This window comes from Ochotona princeps, chromosome 16, assembly GCF_030435755.1.
Source record: "Ochotona princeps isolate mOchPri1 chromosome 16, mOchPri1.hap1, whole genome shotgun sequence".
In the NCBI taxonomy this organism is placed as follows: domain Eukaryota; kingdom Metazoa; phylum Chordata; class Mammalia; order Lagomorpha; family Ochotonidae; genus Ochotona; species Ochotona princeps.
Window position 1 is genome coordinate 13,136,959 of NC_080847.1, and position 19,365 is coordinate 13,156,323.

Below are 19,365 nucleotides of genomic sequence, written 5' to 3' on the forward strand. Positions count from 1 at the left end.
TCCTCCGCGACCATTCCAAGCCTGCCTCATTCTGACTTCAGATTTATTAACAGGCAAAAGCTTTGATTTGTGTGTGTGTGTGTGTGTCATGATTTTTAAACAAGCAATTCACTTCCAGCGAAGAGCAGCAATAGGAACTCTGCAGGATCACAAATTCCCCACCAACTTACGTTATGTTAGCATAGACACAGGAGACTTTCGTGCCTCACAAATTGTTTTCTTACAAAACCTGAAGGTTACAGGGCCTGGCGCCGTGGTCTAGTGGCTAAAGTCCTCGCTTTAAATGCACCTGGATCCCATATGGGCGCCGGTTCTAATCCTGGCAGCTCTACTTCCCATTCCAGCTCCCTGCTTGTGGCCTGGGAAAGCAATCGAGGACGGCCCAAAGCCTTGGGACCCTGCACCTGTGTGGGAGACCTGGAGGAATATCCTGGTTCCTGGCTTCGGATCGGTGCAGCACCAGCCGTTGTGCTCACTTGTGGAGTGAATCATAGGACAGAAGATCTTCCTATTTCTCCTCCTCTCTGTATATCTGATTTTGTAATAAAAATAAAATAAATCTTAAAAAAAAAAAAACACCTGAAGGTTACAGAATCTAAACATGTCTACAGGAGGGTGGGGGTGAATTTTTTTTCTTTTCTTTTTTAAATAACTAAAGTCTGGGCAAGAAAAGGAAAACAGTATGTTTATTGTGGGTAGTTCTAACAAACATTCACTGTGTGCACATTCCAGCAGAAAGAGACACAGATCTTTGTTCGAAATATGCTGCAATAAAATAGGTAAACAAATTCCATTATTGAATACACAAAAGGAATGTTAATAATGTTCATTCATACTTGAGAGTGAAGCAAAAAAACAAAAACAAAAAACATTGTTGATAGTCATAATGTTTCTCCGAAATTGCAAAATGTGTTCAGGTGAGTAAATAGCAGCAACCACAACTTCAGTAAGATGCTATAAACCAGTGTGGTAGCCTAGCAGCTAAAGTCCTCGCTTTGCACACGTTGGGATTCCATATGGGTACCGGTTCTAATTCTGGCAGCCCTGCTTCCTCCCATCCAGCTCCCTGCTCGTGGCCTGAGAAAGCAGTCAAGGATGGCCCAAAGCCTTGGAACCCTGCTCCTGCGTGGGAGACCCGGAAGAGGCTCCTGGATCCCGGCTTTGCATCGGCGCAGCTTCAGCTGTTGTGGCCGCCTGGGGAATGAATCAATGGACGGAAGATCTTTCTGTCCCTCCTCCCCTCTGTAGATATGACTTTCTAATAAAAATAAAATCAATCTTAAGAAGAAGAAGAAAGAAACATGTAAGGGAAAAGTTGGAAAACGCAGATTTGCCTTTTCAAAACCTCCTTACAAGACCACCCCCACAAATTCTAAACCTGGCTTTTAAAAAAATTAATTATAGGGCCCGGCATGGTGGCCTAGCGGCTAAAGTCCTCGCCTTGAAAGCCCCGGGATCCCATATGGGCGCCTGTTCTAATCCTGGCAGCTCCACTTCCCATCCAGTTCCCTGCTTGTGGCCTGGGAAAGCAGTTGAGGACAGCCCAATGCATTGGGACCCTGCACCCACGTGGGAGACCCGGAAGAGGTTCCAGGTTCCCGGTCTCGGATCGGCGCGCATCGGCCCGTTGTGGCTCACTTGGGGAGTGAATCATTGGACGGAAGATCTTCCTCTCTGTCTCTCCTCCTCTCTGTATGTCTGACTGTAATAACATAAATAAATCTTTAAAAAAATTAATTATATTTATTTTTGATGATAGTTGATAAGGGTCAAGGGGTCTACAGAAAGGTGGGTGAGATCACAATTTTCACATTCTCTTTTTCTCCATCCTGTATCTGGGGGAAAGGTAAGGACAAGCGGAGAAACCACACCCAGCCTCTCAAATGCCTCTGCATCTTGGGATGGAGGACAGCCACCCGACACCACATCAAGGTCGCCTTCCTATGTGGGGCATGCTGATGGTCCTGCTTAAGAGGTTCCATAGTTCAACAGGTCTGAATCACTGCCGATCTCACTACTCCAAACACAACAAAATCACTACAGAACCCTCAAGTTAACGCAGTCCACCCAAGAGTCTCCATTTGCCCAGATATTCACTGCCAACACTTGGCTGGGATAGTCGATCAATTTGTCCTCCATCCTCTGTTATGATACCAGGCATCCACTGCAGGCTCCAATGGGCTGCCATATTCTCCACGTGCACCTGGATATGCTGCCCACTGCTCCATCTGAGCCACTGAGGAGGCTCAGCTTTGACACATGCATTCCATGGTCAAACTATGGAACCTGCAATTCTCTTCATGGATGATGTTCTGAGTCCAGTGATTCAGTTGGGGGAATCACCAAAGAAATTTCATCTGAGATGATACCAGACCTGATTCTTGTGGCACACTTGGCTCTTTAGCACAAGTGATGAATGCCACTAGTCTCCTAAAATGGAATGGAACCAGATGGATATCACTTGCAATTTTAAGTATGAAATACTATGATGGTAAATCTAGTCTAGCTTTTCATTGCTCTGCAGTGGAACTAAATGATAATAAGCTCATGATACTCTTATGTTACAACACATGTACTTCTCATGGCTGCTAAAAGAACTGCACCGTATCAAATTACAGGTTTCAATGGATTTTGTTTTCTCTTAAGAAGTCATATGAGAAGAACTAAATACAGTATGAACTTTGCTTCCATCACATTCTTCATCTTTTTTTTGAAAGATTTATTTTGTTTTTATTGCAAAGTCAGTTATACGGAGAGCAGGAGAGATAGAGAGCAAGATTTTTGTCCAATGACCACTCCCTAAGTGGGCGCAACGGCCAGCGCTGCACTGATCCAAAGCCAGGAGCCAGGTTCCTCCAGATCTCCCACACAGGTGCAGGGTCTCTCAAGGCTTTGGGCCATCCTCGACTGCTTTCCCAGGCCACAAGCAGGGAGCCTGATGGGAAGTGGAGCTGCTGGGATTAGAACCGGTACCCATATGGAATCCAGGCGCCTTTAAGGCAAGGACTTTAGCTGCTAGGCCACTGTGCTGGGGCTCCCACATTCTTTAAATCTTTAAAAATGTATTAATCATCTGGAAACTAAAAAGTTATGAGCTGGGAATATTCTGGGGAATGGGCACCAATATTAACCACTTTGATAACACAATATTTTCCTTAATACTGACCAGCTGCGATGTGTACTCCATGGCATGCAGCAGTTGCAGCGTTTTGTGCTTAATAGTAAACATCAACCAAGCATCCCCAGTGGCTGTCAGTGACAGGGATGTCCTGTTGCTGAATCAGGAGGTGTGGAGAAGTATTTCATTAATGTAATGAATGTAAAGTTCATTTCTAGAATTCCTGTCTACTTCTGAAATAAGTCTTTTCTGCGTTACTTTTTGTTTAGGAAAACCTCTGTGAACTCTCACACAATATCTACCTTTCCATACCTGGCTGCTTATAGAGGTACCATAATCACAGTAAGCGGGCCCCAAAGTGTTCTGTTTGGTTTTTACAATGCAAAGTGACATCACATTAGTTGAATGGACTTCAATGACAACAAACAGGATCTGAAAATCTGTTCTGGCACTCAGTAAAAATATGGCCAGGAAAAGAAAACCAATAGAAAATAGAAAAACATACCTTTTGCACTGGTGCTTACCCTAAAAATATCAAAAACACCAATTTTACGTAAGACTGTAATGCTTTAACATCCTTTAACAGCTTGATGCTCTTAATTCAGTTTGAGACTGCCAACACACTTTTACAATGGATGCAGGTTGCCTCTTGGCTTACTTTTAGCTCCAATGTTCTCTTTCTAGTTCCTTGACATTCCTTTGTTCTTTACCACTCCTGCAAAGTACTCCATGGGCGCTGCTATCTCCATCTTCAAGGTAGCCTTTCTTTTCCTTTAAAGGAGGAAGCATGAAGTCACACCTCTTTTGTTACCTAATAACCAAGATAAACAGCCTTAAAGTAGCATCATAAAATACATTAATAAACACTTTCTAAAGAAAAAAGTTTTACTAAACCCATACCCTTAATACATAAAGTCAGCCAGAAATCTCTGTAAGTTATTCCAAAAATATCATAACCAAGTATGCAAGTACAAGGTTAATATTATTTTGATGAATTAGAATTCATTCAGATGCTAAATCACAGGATACAAGACCTGGGTTGAACTTTTTCTTAAACAGTTTGCATGGGCAGACACTAGTTTGCCGGGCAGTTTCCTGTCTCGTCAAACCCTTGGCAAGATGGAAGGGAGGGAGGAGACACCGAGCAATATGCACAGTCCTTCTGGAACCAGGCTGCTCTCTGCTGGAGAGGATAATGGCTCCGGGCACAGTGGCAATCGCCACAGTGACTGGCAGCAAACAACCAGCATATTATCTCCTCAAGTGCTTCCAAGGGGAAAAATAAAGCCAAATATGCCACCAAGAACCCCTGAACAAGCAAGAAACAGTAACATATTCCTAAGTCTAAATCACAACTGACGTCTCAACAAAAAACACATCTGCAAAAAACTAATAGTTTTATTTTTTTTATTATTATTCTTGATGGGAAAACAGAACAAAACCACAAGCTGGAGCCACGGAGGGCAAAATACAAATGAAATGGAAAACAAGTCTCTTGCCACGATCTCCTATGTTCAAAATGTCATTTTCAAGTTATTTTACTGGGGCAAACAGATCAAAATGGAGTCTCTTACTTTTGTAAAATGAGGAATCAAAAATTTACTGATCAATAAACAAAAAAATACCAAGAATCCCTGGTGAAGCTATTATATGAACATAATTATGCACTTATGTTTTATCAATAAAAGATCGCCAAGGGAAAGTGATGATTAGAAAATGGAATTAAACCAAAGGGAACGCTTTGCAACCTTCCAGAAGCTTCTGTCCTAGAGTAGTGCTCTTCAGTATTTTTCAAAAGAACGATTCCTCTGAACTCACTAGGATCTCAGAATCCCAATTCATCCTTTCCTTCCTCTATCTCTTCCCATCTCCCATCAAAGGGAAGTACAGTGTTGTCCAGCAGCTCTCGGAAAGAATGTGGGCTGGACTCACAGGACAGGAAGAGTTGCTTGCTACCCGGGCATGGGAACATGAGATGACAAGGTTTTCTCCCAGTTTTAGAAAATACAAACAAAAGATCATTTGGCAGTTGTGTTTTCACCAGTAGGTATGCACCTTTACTTCATGAATTAAGCTCCTCTACAATAAATAATAAAGGTCAGAATGTCTAAAAAATTAGCTGAAATAAAAATGGAAAGATAAAGTTTTCAAAAATAGAGCACTGTCCTGTTAAAAATGTCTAATGTTCACTGGAAGTATTGAAAGGCAGGCATTTTTATCAAAGAGCAATTGTCACTATAACACAAACTGTAGTTGCCAACATTAAGTTTTTTAAATGGCAGGGTATTTGTGGAAACCAAAGAAGAGAGGAAACATCAGCAAAGACACAAAGTGAGCAGTGGTGCTTTTGGTATAAGCCTCTGACAGACAAATGACATTGGCCCCAGAGGCAGGAATCTGACCAACTGTCTTGGTTTCAAGGCAGACGAATGTTAACTGGTAGGATCTGAGGACATTGCTATAGCCCCTAAAGCAAGCCTCTAGTTTTTGCTCCCAAGTGGATGTTCTTTCCAGACTTTGGCATGAGTTCCTCAGGAGGATTTGCTTTCCGATGAGTAGTGACGATACAGGAAACCTACAAGAATAGCGCCCAGGATGGGGAAAATCCAATATGCCCAACAACTAGAAGGGAGACAAGGGATGGGGAAGAGAAGCAATAGAGTTGTGAGTATTTAAATAAAACGTCCATTTTCTCTCAACATTTACATTTTGATAGCTAATATAGGAGTGGAGCTTTGGATTAACTCGGGAAGTTTAACAGTTTTCAGATTGGGGTGACAATACTAAAAAGTAATTTTTAAAAAGACAAATATCTTCTGAAAATTAATTTTCAAAAAAGGTTAAAATAGACTGCATAGATGACACCAAAAAAAAGTACACAAACCTCTGTATGTGTGCGCACAAAATCATATGGGATTGGGTACAGTTTAAGATTTTCTCCCCTGTACTTTACACATTGTTTTACACATTTCCCCAATGAATGACTTTAAAGCATTAATATATAGGTATTCATACCATTTTCAAATTATATATCCCATTATAAATTTGGAAACAATAGTATCTGAGACATCTACCAGCATTATTCTAACTGCTTAATATTTAATCCTCTTAACAACTTTATGAAATAGATAGTAATATTTTGACCTTATGATCTCTCTACCTCAAATCACAAGGCTATAAGACAATAAAGGTAGTCTGATTCCAAACCCATCCTTTTAATCTTTATTTAAGCCTGGAAGCTAGTCAGGGAATATGCACACAGGATATTAATAGTTCTAACAGAGTTAAGCTACTGGAAGTAGGCTTATACAAGATACTGCGAAAAAATTTCCTGAAGAAATTCAGAAAACTAATTATTCTCCTTAAAACAATTTCTTTTTAGGAGGCTCAACTGGTTAATTCTCTGCCCATATAGGTACAAGTTCATGCTCCCTACTCCATATCACAAGCTCCATGCTTGTGGCCTGAGAAAGAGGCAGAGAATGGCCCAAAGCCTTGAGACCTTGCACCCACATGGGAGACCCAGAGGAAACTCCTGGTTCCTGGCTTTGGACTGGCCCAGTTCCAGACATTGCAGTCATTTGGAGAAATGAACCAGTGGATGAAAGATCTCGCTGTCTCTCCTTCTCTCTTTAAATCTGCCTTTCCAACAAGAATAAAAATAAATCTTTAAAAGATAAACAAATAAAATAAAACGTAATTTCTCTTTATAATAGTTTATTAACACTGCTAGTTCTAAGACATCATTCTTCCATGATCCAAATGACCTGGCTGCCCTCTCTTAAGACTTATGCAAGTCTTCCTGTTAAAGTTTTGAAACCAATAAAACCATCTGAGATTCATAATAAAAGTGACTTTCTTTGCCTAATTCTGCCTAGTACTTTATATACTTAAAGTATGGGAGAAAGTTACCCAGGACAGATTCAGAATGTCAATCCGGTAGGTTTGCTTAAAAAAAAACCAAGAAAGATTGTAGTGTAACAGCAATGGGGCATATGGGAGCTCTGAAGTACTCTCCCCATATGGGCAACATATTCAGATCACTTGAGGGCCTGGAGTTCCAAAGTAGCATTTCTAAGAAAACATGTAAATAGACAAGTGTTCCAGTATAAGAGACTGTAAATGTTTGACCGGCAGGTCTCATTGACTCTTGCCACCAAGGAGAGAACCAGAGGCAGCTCATCTCTCCTGCACCAAAGGAGACAAAGGTACAACAATCACTAATGTACAACAATAACTTTCTGCCATAAGGCAGAATTCTCGGAGCTTCATCCAAGTCATTCCTCATAGTTGCGATTCATTTATTTTTATTGCCTTATATTTCACTGCATGAATATTTCACAACTGATTTGTTCATTTTATTAACAAATATTTGGCTATTTCCAATGATGGAATAAATTATATAATGCTGCTATGAACATTCTTATACATTTTTCATGAAACTGTGGCCACATTTCTATTGACTAATCCTTAGAAAAGCAATTGTTAGGTTAAAAGTTCATATTGTCTGGATCAGCAGATCAAGCCATTGCCTGTGATGTCTCTTTTAACTCTGACCTTCAAAGGACTGAAATATTTTTTTAAAAAATTGTCAAATTTATTAGCCAAACAATCTCAAAATGCTTTCTAAAATGACTGTACCCATTTACACCCCCTTAGGAGCAATTAAGTATCCTAGTGATCTACTTCCTAACTATTACAGTCTCAGCATTTTTAATATTTAACAACCTGGTAGGGGTGAAATCTATCTGAATTTTAGTTTGTAGCTCTCTGATGACAAATAACATTATAAAAATGAGATTATATACCACATAAGAAAGTATAAAAGGATACTAACCGTTTGCACGTATTCTTTTGTGAAGGGACCTAAAGAAGACATATATTTAAAAAAAAAGCAAAAAAAGATTAACACAGCACATACAAATCTTCTTTACTATTTATATAAGCTCTGTAGCTGATAATAGAACTTCATTTTACATGCACTTTAATGTTTATAACTCCAAAAGCAACCAGTGAACTGGGAATTTTATTTCTGGCAAAACATTCATACTCCTTACTGAAAACTGACTAACAAAGCATAAATATGACCTCAACTTTTTAAAATTATTTATTATTATTACTTACAATATTTATTTTTATTTATTTTTATTTATTTTTTTTATTAGAAAGTCAGATATACAGAGAGGATAGAGACAGAAAGATCTTCTGTCCGATGATTCACTCCCCAAGCGACCACAACAGAGCTCAGTCAATCCAAAGCCAGGAGCCAAGAGCCTCCTCTGGGACTCCCACGCAGGTGCAGGGTCCCAAGGCTTTGGGCCATCCTTGACTGCTTTCTCAGGCCACAAGCAGGGAGCTGGATGGGAAACGGGGCTGCTGGGATTAGAATTGCCACCCATATGGGATCCGGGCACATGCAAAGCAAGGACTTTAGCTGCTAGGCTACCATGCTGGACCCAACCTCAATCTTTTAAGAAGTGAAAAGCACAAATGATACCAATGATACTAAACAGACTAATTTGCAGTCAAAATGACATGCCTTGGTCAGACAGGCTGGCCACTTGGTCAGACATGCTATCCAGTTAGGATAGCATTTCCTCAAAACATTCTTAAAAGCCCCAAAATTCCTCTCTTGTACCACACAAATGAACTGGTTAAAAGCTCTAGAATAGATTACTACTTTCTGGCTTATGGAACTAAACAAGTTCACTCTTCGAAAAAAAATAATTATGATGATGATCTTACGACTTACTCCACCGCAAAAGGGGGAAGGGGAGAATAAAGGCAAAGAAAAATCTTTAAAAAAAGAAGAGGCAATAAAAACTAATGAAATACTGATATGTGCTCCAACCCAGACAGAGCTTTAAAACATTATACTAAGTGAAAAAAGCCAGACACAAAAGATCATGTTATATAAGACTGTTTATATGAAATGTCCAGAAAAAGACAATCAGTAGAGGCAGAAAACAGATTAGTTGTTGCCTAGGGCTGAGGAATTGGAATGGGTGGGAAAACAGAAAACTGCTAAGGAGGAAGAGGTTTCTCTCTAGAGTGATGGAATTGTTCCAAAATTGATTGTGAATGTACTAAAACCCTCTGATTTACACATTTCTTTTCTTCTTTTTTTCATGTCAGAAGTTTATTTACAAACATATCTAGTATGCTCTGAGTTCAAGAGCTTGATCCATCTCTCCCAGACTGCACGTCTTGAAACGCCATCATCTCAAAGAGCCTCCTCTCTTAAGCAGCTACTGTCCGACGATGAGGAAGGGTGAGGCAAATCCAGACCCAAAATACAAAGTCGTCGTGGCCAGCAGCCTCCGCTTGCTTTCCACAGAAAACGGCAGATTCTTCCTTGGGCCCTCTTTGTAGTGGCTCCTACGGACCACTGAGGTCATGAACCTCTGGGCAGCCTGTCCCAGCATGGCGTGGGGCACAGAGATGGAAGGCAGGAGAATGGCTTCTGGGCACCTTCCCTCCGTGCAGGTGAAGCAGATTTACACATTCCAAATAGGTGAATTGTATATTACATGAATTATATCTCAATATACCTGTTATTAAGATGTTTTTACTCCATTATAAGCATCAAATGAGGTTACTGATTCTTATCAATTAGTTGTATAATAGAGTGGATCTGTTAAATTACTGCCAGAGGATAATAACCAACTAGCAAACACTGCCATTACTCAAAATACCATCTTTGCCAATATGTGTAAGTACACACTTCATGAATACAGAGTCAGTTCTGCATAACCACAGTTTTCAGTAATCTGTAACTTCCAGAAATCACACACACTGGCAAAGATGTATTTCATAGCACTCCATGAAAGGAACTCTAATTTTACATAATGCAACACTGCCACACGAATGCAGAAATACCCCAAATTAGTCCGCTGCAAGCAAGTAACACTTCTAATAAAAGGTTTTAGACAAACTACAGAAGAGCCTGGCGCTGTGGCTCAATAGGTTAATCCTCTACCTTCAAGTGCTAGCATCTCAGGGCCACGGTTCACGTCCCAGCTGCTCCACTTCCCACCCAGCTCCCTGCTTATGGCCTGGGAGAGCAGAGGAGAATGGCCCAAAACCTTGGGACCTTGCACCTGCATGTGAGAACAAGCAGAAACTCCTGGTCCTGGCTTTTGATTGACTCAGCTCTGGCTGATGCAGCCATTCAGGATGGGAACCAGCAGATGGAAGATCTTTCTCTCAGTCGCTGCTTCTCTTTTTAGATCTGCCTTTGTAATAAAAATATAAATATATCTTTCAAACAACATTAAAATACTACCATACTGAGACCTTGATGACTTCTAGTTAGGACGCTTCTGCCAGAACTATAGGATTTAGGCCATGATTAAACTGTGTTACTGGTTGGTCATTGAAAAATATAAGTGTTGGCTGTGTTACAAAGAGTTTGGAGACAAAAGATAGTGATGGCAGCAAATTCACCGAATTAATTTATAACACTGCCCTCTTAAATATTCCACTATAGTAGCCAAAAAATTGAAACCCATTTGAAAGATCCACATTTTATGCTCCACATACACCAATGACTTACAGTATAAACAATGTAGTAACTATAAAAAGAACAATTTGAAAACCTTATGAGAATAATATATGTATTACAATATTTAATCTATAATAACATTAAAAATACCATAGTTCACATAAGTCAATGTCTAGATTTCAGAGATTTTAGCTTTTTTTTTTTAAAGATTTACTTATTTTTCTTGGAAAATCAGATTTACACAAAGAAGGAGAGACAGAGACAAAGATCTTCTGTCCTCTGCTTCACTCCCCAAGCGGCCGCAATGGCAAGAGCTGAGCCAATCCAAAGCCAAGAGCTAGGAGCTGCTTCTGCGTCTCCCACACCAGTGCAGGATCCCAAGGCTACAGGCCATCCTCAACTGCTTTCCCAGGACACAAGCAGGGAGCTGGATGGGAAGTGGAGCAGCCACATGAACCACTGCCCATATGGGATCTCGGTGCATGTAATGTTAGGACTTCAGCCACTAGGCTACCGCATCAGGCCCTTTTAGCTTCTTTTGTAACAAAAAGCCCTGTAAATGTGCTGACTAGAATGAATCTTAGAAAATGCAATAAGCAACTAAGAGAAGACAAAAGGATGGGATATGGATAAAGACAAGAACAGGGACAGAGACAGAGGAAGTGAAGTAAAACGAAAAGAAGTCAAGACCACAATATGCTGAAATCATAACTGTTTCTAATAAACAATAAAATATTTTAAACATTGATGGTGTTTCTGAACTAAGTATCCACTATCACTCCATCCCTGTGTGGGAAGGGTTGGCGCAAAGGAGTATACTCACCTAATATATTAGACCAAAAAAAGTGCTTGGATACTGACTGCTAAATAAATATGCCAAACTACCAGGGCCCCACTTCTAATCAATTACAGCAAAAAAGATGTTTAAGGCACAGCTCTGAGCAGCCAACTCCCCAAGTTGAAAAGAAACCAACTAAGTTACTTTTTACTTTTCAAAACTGAAAAGAGCTCTAACACATAACCTTTCTTCACCTCCACCCATCGTTTATGCAAAGTTCTCAATCCTCATTTCCACACCAAAGCTCTGCACTAAACCTGATGGATGCTTAAGTGCAATATCTACAGTTTATAACTAACTTGCTTTGATCCTCTGGGTGCTGAGGCATACCTGGTCAGCTGTGTTCGTGCCCAGACTTGAACGCTCTCAACTTTTCACACAAAGAGTTGCAATTGTGATGCTATGATTTTTGTTATGAGACAATTAGCTAAATTCAAAGTTTTTCTAGCATCAGACCAACAAAGTGATTAATATTCATGCTTCTTTATTTTCCAAGGAATTTAAACTTTACTTGCAAACAACAAAACTGTTCTAAATGTACTTCGAGCTCAGCTCAAAACTATAAAAATTGTTTCAATAAAACTGGTTCCTACACTTGATCTTAGCCAAAAGGTCGAGAAGAAATAAAACTCGTTCCTAATGTTCAAGTTTTTTGAAGGCTTTAACCCCACCAGGAAATAAATACATTAATACACACAAACACAAACACACACACACACACACACAGAGTGGACTCCTCGTATTTTGTAAAGCTGCCCCAAACCAAAATTATGTCTGGTACCTTTAGGCTCAAAACTGTGAATAATTTTTTCATTTGCAAAATGAAAGGCTAATATCAAATGAATTTGAATTTTAAAGACACATGATTTTTGAACCAAAGGGTACTTTAGCAAAAATTATAATAAAATCACTTTCAAAAGGGCAGAAAGGATGCACCACCCTCTCCCATTAGGAAGCCTGCATGAGCACCACTAGAAGCTCACTGTTCTTTCTTTCCCACCAGCTACTACAAGAGTGCCTGCCGGGATACTCTCTTAAGAAGCACAGCGGACTGCATCCAAACCAGTTCTGAAATGTGTATGAGATTTGGTGAATGAAGAAGTATCAGAACTTGGGACCCATGCAGTAGCTTAGCAGCTAAAGTGTTCATCTTGTACACACCAGGACCCCAGATGGGCGCGAGTTCTAATCCCTGCGCCACTGCTTCCTCCCATCCAGCTTCCTGCTTGTGGCCTAGGAAAGCAGTCAAGGATGGCCCAAAGTCTTGGAACCCTGCACCCATGTGGGAAACATAGAAGCTCCTGGCTCCTGGCTTCGGATTTGCTCAGCTTCAACCGTTGTGGCCACTTGAGGAGTGAATCAGCGGATGGAAGTTCTTCTCTGTCTCTCCTCCTCTCTGTTTATCTGTCTTTCCAATAAAAATAAATAAATCTTTTTAAAAAAAGAAACATACAACTTACTGAAAACCATTTCTTTCTGAGTGAAAATACAGCTTAACAGTCACAGTCTTGCAAAGCAGACAATACTTAGAGTCAGGTTAGTAGAAAACATTTCCCTTAAGATATGTCAAAATTCAAATATAAAAATAAAGGGCCGGTACAGTGTTGTACCAGGCTAATACTCAGTCTGTGATGATGGCATACCATATGGGCATAAGTTTTGAGTCCTGGCTGCTCCACTTCTAATCCAGCTTCATGCTTATGAATTTGGAAAGCAGCAGAGGATGGCTCAAAGCCTTGGGACCTAGCACCCGCATGGGAGACCCAGAAAGAACTCCTGGCTCCTGGCTTTAGATGGCTCAGCTCTAGCCATTGCGGCCACCTGAAGAGTGAACCAGCGGATGGAAGATCTTTGTCTCTGTCTCTACTGTTGGTAAATCTGACTTTACAATTTAAAAATTAATCTTGAGCCCGGCGGCGTGGCCTAGTGCTAAAGTCCTCGCCTTGAACGCCCCGGGATCCCATATGGGCGCCGGTTCTAATCCCGGCAGCTCCACTTCCCATCCAGCTCCCTGCTTGTGGCCTGGGAAGGCAGTCGAGGACAGCCCAAAGCTTTGGAATCCTGCACCCACATGGGAGACCTGGAGGAGGTTCCTGGTTCCTGGCTTTGGATCAGCACAGCACCGGCCGTTGCGGTCACTTGGGGAGTGAATCATTGGACAGAAGATCTTCCTCTCTGTCTCTCCTGCTCTCTGTATATCTCACTTTGTAATAAAAATAAATAAATCTTCAAAAAAATTAATCTTTAAAAACAAATAAATCCCATCCAGGATCTGAAATCAGGCTGGAACACTGCTCTGTGTAGTGTAGGTGGCCTTGCATTTTTCATGAAAGGCTTTTCTTTGCCTCCAATACCTGAAATGCAGCAGTGTGACTGGAAACACATACTAGCCACTAGCCAGACTTTACTTACTGGACTCACGTCTCTCCAGTACAGGTGACAAAAGGAAAAGAAAAGTGTGAAAACACTGTCTTGTCACTCTTTAATCTAGCAGGGACTAAATTATTGCTGAACTTGTTAAGCTGAAGTGGTTTCTTTCCTGTAATGCAAAACTAAATAGTTTTAATTTCAGCAATACCTCTAATTAGTTCTTTGGCCTACAGAAGGCAGACAGAGTTCTTCCACAGAAAAGAACTCACTTTCTTTAAGTTCCAATGAGAAAATGGGCCTATCAGTGAGTCAAAAGAATAGTGTGTGGCTCCCTAGTTATTTCCTGGGTTACTTAAAACACAAATTCAAGCCTTACCTCCACAGATTCTGAATTAGAAAACTAGAAGCCCACAAATTATAAACACTAAGGTATTCCAATTGAGATTATATCAGGAACAGAATTTGAAGAACATTCTCCATTCTTAAGCATGATCCCAACTATCTATTATGCAGCAGCAAAAATACTACTTCATATAGTAATAGCAATTGTAAAACATTTTTGTTAAATGTAAAGGGTACTGTCATTGCACAGCAGAAATAAGTAGTATCTTCTAGATTATAAGATTTGTCTCTTACACAAATTGGAATACTTCTCAAATCAAATGTTGACTTCTCAACAGTAATACTTCCCGGTGATGTTCAAACCAGTCATCGAGGCCATACTTGGCTCAGATTTTTCCCTTAATAACGAAAGTGAGGATTCCAGAGTGGGAAGGACATTTGTGAGGAGGGGAATACAAACCACCTGACAGATTTTATAAGGGATCATTTCAGTCCTCTTTTATAAATAATTCAATCTTGCAGAGTCGAAGAGTCTAGCAAGATGAAAGACTTGATTTACACAAAAACTGTGGACTATAGGACAACAGCTGGCAGGCACTGTCAGCAAGCAGTCTCTCCAGGGGAAAGAACAGAGTCCAGACTAATTTAACCGCTGCATCACATCTGTTCAGTAATACTGTTCAAGGAAGAAGGGAAGCAAAAAGCCGTAAGAAGGAAAATGGGGAGGCCTTGTTGCCTCCATGAGATTTCAGGTCACAGTGAAACTGTCATCCGTTTAAACCAGAGGGTAGAGTAACAGCTCCCACTGGGGGGAAAGAAATCTAAGAAAATTAGCAAAGTTTGGAAGAAGAACCATCCAGTTTGGGGGGAAGCAGAAAAGGCTTTCATATTCTCTTCCTGGTGTGAAATTCAGTTACATTAAGGTCTTCAAGGACTCAACCACTTCATCTTTCGTTTCTGCTCTACTACTGTGAAATTGGGAAGAATGAGGGCCTCTTTGGGCCTACAGGACTAGCAGAATTAAGTTTGTGAACTGGGGACAGAAAGGTTTCTGTATTAGATGAAGATACTTGTAAAAGAAAGTCAATTTTCCAATTTCTATATTATTATTATGTTCTGAATAATAAGATTTTTCTATAACTAAACCCATAAAATAATTTTTCAAAGCTATATGGAAGGCCTGGCACAACAGCCAAGTGGTTAAATCACTGCCTTGCATGTGCCAGGATCACATATGGGTACCAATTTGTGTCCTTGCTGTTCCACTTCCCTTCCAACTCCTTGGGAAAGCAGTAGAGGGTGACCTAAAGCCTTGGGACCCTGTACCCGCATGGGAGACCCCGCTCTGGCCATGTGGTCATTAGGGAGTGAACCGCTGGATGGAACTCTTTCTCTCTGTAGCTCCTTCTTTCTGTGTATCTCCTTTCCAATTAAAAAAAAAAAAAAATCTTAAAAAAAATAGATAAAGCTATATGGAGCACAGATTTGAAGTTTCAGTTTAAAAAAAAAAGTCCCTGAACCTATGGAACTGTATCATGAAAAACAAAATTTTCCCTTCTGTTCTCAAGACTCAGCTGTTCTTTTTTCCTGAGATGATATACTGAAACAGAATTTCGCTTGGTGCAATAGATACTTTTTTTTTTAACATAAAAGATAATTTTAAAAAATTCTACCTGTATAAGCAGAAATCTAAACAACTGTAATATAAAAGACAAACTGATGACTTCTTACCTTACTACCATGCCCAGGTTTAAGGTCATTCTGTTAAAAAGAAAAAAAAAAAGCATATTTTAAAATGTAGCCAAATGGGGAGGGTTTGGGGAGGGGTGGGGAGAACCCAAGTACCTATGAAACTGTGTCACATAATACAATGTAATTAATGAATTAAAAATAATACATAATTAAGAAAAAAAAAAAGATGTAGCCAAATGAATTCTCACTGGTTAGGCAGAGAAGGAGTTAGTGACAGAGTAGGGGCCGAGGTCTGATGACACAGTTTTACTGTCCTGCCTGGCCTGCTGTAGCTGTGTACAACCCACTGATCATAGCCCAAGATGAAGAGTGAGGAAGCCCGAGCCAGGCAGCATAGCACTGCCTGATAGTCAAGTCTACACTGCCCAGCCTTCCCTCTCCATGCAGCAGAGACCACAAGCTCCACTACTGCAATTTAGAGTCAGGCTAGCTGCAGGCTGTGTTCAAGTAGCGATCATTTAGGCTATCGTGCATCTGATGTCCCAGTGCACTTCCATGATTTCAAAAAAAAAAGGCAAGAAAATGAATGGTACTCAAGCCCCACCTCAGACTCCATGTTCTTTGAAAACACAATTAAGGCCCCACTGAGACACCATCCTCTCTACTTCCAGATAGTATAAAACATGGTCCAAAACACTGACAATTTTTGTTCATTCTCTATCCAGCTTCCCCACACTATGTACTTTAGCCTTAAATACATCTGGCTTCTCTGCTCACCTTTATTTATGTCTCTTCCTTGAATTTGTTCTCAATGAAGAACATGGAACAAGTCCAGCCAGGAGCCACCTGACATCGTTAGTATGTGTTTGTTTCTAATCCTGGAATAAGAGACTACATCCTGCTGTCAATCACCCAGAAGACCCAGTGTCTGAAGAACACAACTAACTGTCCACCACTTAGGGAGTGAACCAGCCAACAGAAGAGCTCTGTCTCTCCGTCTCTCTCTAATTCTGACTTTCAAATAAATAAATAAATAAATAAATAAATAAATAAATAAATAAATAAATCTTTTAATAATAATAATAATAGGAGGCTGGCTCCACGGCCCAAAGGCTTGGGACCCTACATCAATGTGGGAGGCCTGGCTTCTGGCCCCAAGCTTTGGAATAACTTAATTCCAGCCTTTGTAGCCTTTGGGGGAATAAACCAATGGATGGAAGATCTCCATCTCTCTGGTTCTCCCTCTATCTGTAATACTGCCTTTCAAATAAAAATAAATTAAAACTTTAAAATTAGTTACTACTTTTAGGATAGAAATTGCAAGAACAATCAAGGCACTATTTTAGGTAGACATGCCATTAACTGCATTACAAAAAAGTCAATCAACGAAAAGAATGATGTACTATCAATTCCTTTAGCTTTTCAGAGACACCACATGTGTTGTTTGGCACATAGGAGGTTATACCCTATCATGACAGGTCTAGATGGTTCTGGAGATAGCTTTAGCCTGTCGGCTGGATTGAATGAACTTCTGTGTGAGTAATTCTTCCTCTGGTTTTATTCTGCGACTGGTCAGCAGCCTTTTCTGCTCGCAGCCCTCATGGCTCTTACCGGGTGGACATCGCCAATGTAGTACTGCTTTAGCATCTCCCTGGCATCCGAGGAGTGGCCGACATCTTCAAAGCTCTCGCTTGCATCCACACCAGCTTGTTCCAGCAGAACCTCTTCTCCACCAGGGTGCTACAAGGGAAAGATATTTATACTAAATTAAGGTTTTTCTGAAAAAGCTAAATCATGAAGTTTCTTTCCAATCCCTTTTTTCCTTTCTCTTTTGTCCCTTTTATGGCAGTTGCGGGGGGTGAGGGGACCTGATATTGTCTGCCACCAGGATGCAACAGGAATAACAAAACAGGGTCCGGGTCCGGCACTGTAGCCTAGCGGCTAAAGTCCTAGCCTTGCATGTACTGGAATCCCATATGGGCACCAGTTCTAATCTCGGCAGCCCTGCTTTCCATCTAGCTCCCTGCTTGTGGCCTGGGAAAGCAGTCAAGGATGGCCAAAAGCCTTGGGACCCTATACCCACATGTGAGACCTGGAAGAAGCTCTTGGCTGGTTCACTCCCTAAGTGGCTGCAATGGCCAGAGCTAAGCTGGTCCAAAGCCAGGAGCCAGGAAGCTTCTCTTAGGCTGCGACCCAAGGTTTCAGGGCATCCTTAACTGCTTTCCCAGGAAAGCAGGAAGCTGGAAGATAAGTGGAACAGCCGGGACACGAACTGGTGCCCATATGGGATCCTGGTGCATGCAAGGTGAGGACTTAAGCCACCAGGCTACTGCACTGGGCCCTTATATGTAACTTTGGAATTGCTTCCCCAAGTATTAACTAAAAAAAAAAAAAAAAAAAAAACAAAAAACAAAACACCTCGTTTTAATATTATATTTAGCACAATCCCTGACTCATTCAATAAACATTTACTTACAATTAGTAAACAGAGAATTTGTTATTCCACATATCTAAAAATAGTACTTTTAGAATACTAAATAGTGCTTCTTAATTACTTTTTATAACAACCACTTAAGCAGGAATATTATCATTCCTATTTCAAAAGACTAACTCAAGTGTGATTTGTCATACACTGCCTATGAGCTCCCGGAGGATAAGTTCTATTTTTATCTGTTAAAAAGGTCTCCACACAGGGAGTGGGCCTCTATTTAAACATGCTATTTTAAAGCAAGAGTGAAACAGTCACCTTTCATTTACTATTACATATGAAAACTCTCAGCTTTATTTTTGGTCAGGGAACAAATGTCTCAGATTTGGAACTGACACCTCAATTTGCTCTATACCACTATTCTGGAAGATGTGTTTTCTGTATGACATACCTCAACTATTATGCTGCCTCTGACAAAAATTTATGACTTTGGATATAGGTCTTTCTACAAAGTACTTTCATTTTCAATATTTTATGATTTATAAATAAGCAAATAAATTTTTAAAAATACTGCTTTTGGAAAATATGCAAAAGTGAAAAATTAAACTGTGATAAACTTTGAAAAAACAAAGAAACAATCAGGTCTAGTCATAGAACAGAAATGCTAATAATTTGATAAATAAAACTACATGTTTTTCCTGTGTATTCTTTCATCTCAACCATTATTTTACAAGGTTTATTGTTTTAAGGATTAGGCAATGATATGTTTTATCTTTCTACAAACTGAATTTATAACAGCTATTTTTCATCAAGGAAAGGGGGTTCAGCGTGCTCACAGCAGATCCTTGGTTTAGGAACTCTTGGTCTAAAATGTGGTTTTAAGGCAGAAGGTGGGTACAAGTAAAAAAGACATCAGGGAACTCTGAGTTTCTTTTTTAGGACTCTCAAATACCAGGAGGGCCATGTCGGGTGTCTAGCACTCCAGCTGCAGGCAGTGTACTGGACCTGATGCACCAGCACAGCCCTGGCCCACACTTGGGTCACGATGATGCCCACGCTGAGGAGCATGAGAA

General features: G+C 40.4%; 2 protein-coding genes across 2 annotated transcripts in view; both read right to left on the reverse strand.

Annotated features, from left to right (window-relative positions):
• Positions 1-4,617: 4,617 nt before the first annotated feature.
• The window catches only part of LOC101531427 (cytochrome b5 type B), a 45,053-nt gene continuing 30,305 nt past the window's right edge, over positions 4,618-19,365 (reverse strand). The window contains exons 2-5 of the mRNA XM_004583984.4: positions 17,476-17,604; positions 15,904-15,933; positions 7,956-7,984; positions 4,618-5,740 (exon numbers count right to left, since the gene is read on the reverse strand). Coding sequence (XP_004584041.1) covers positions 5,650-5,740; positions 7,956-7,984; positions 15,904-15,933; positions 17,476-17,604 — 279 coding nt within the window. The 3' untranslated portion in view covers positions 4,618-5,649. The remainder of the gene's footprint in view (positions 5,741-7,955; positions 7,985-15,903; positions 15,934-17,475; positions 17,605-19,365) is intronic.
• Positions 8,843-9,543, reverse strand: LOC105941765 (cytochrome c oxidase subunit 7C, mitochondrial-like). Its single transcript, XM_036492571.2, has one exon. It carries the CDS (start codon positions 9,541-9,543, stop codon positions 9,367-9,369), a length of 177 nt encoding a protein of 58 aa, XP_036348464.2. The 3' UTR covers positions 8,843-9,366.

Bases quoted from the DNA above. Each gene is read 5' to 3' on its own strand.
- LOC105941765 (XM_036492571.2), bottom strand. From the start codon at position 9,543: ATGCTGGGACAGGCTGCCCAGAGGTTCATGACCTCAGTGGTCCGTAGG.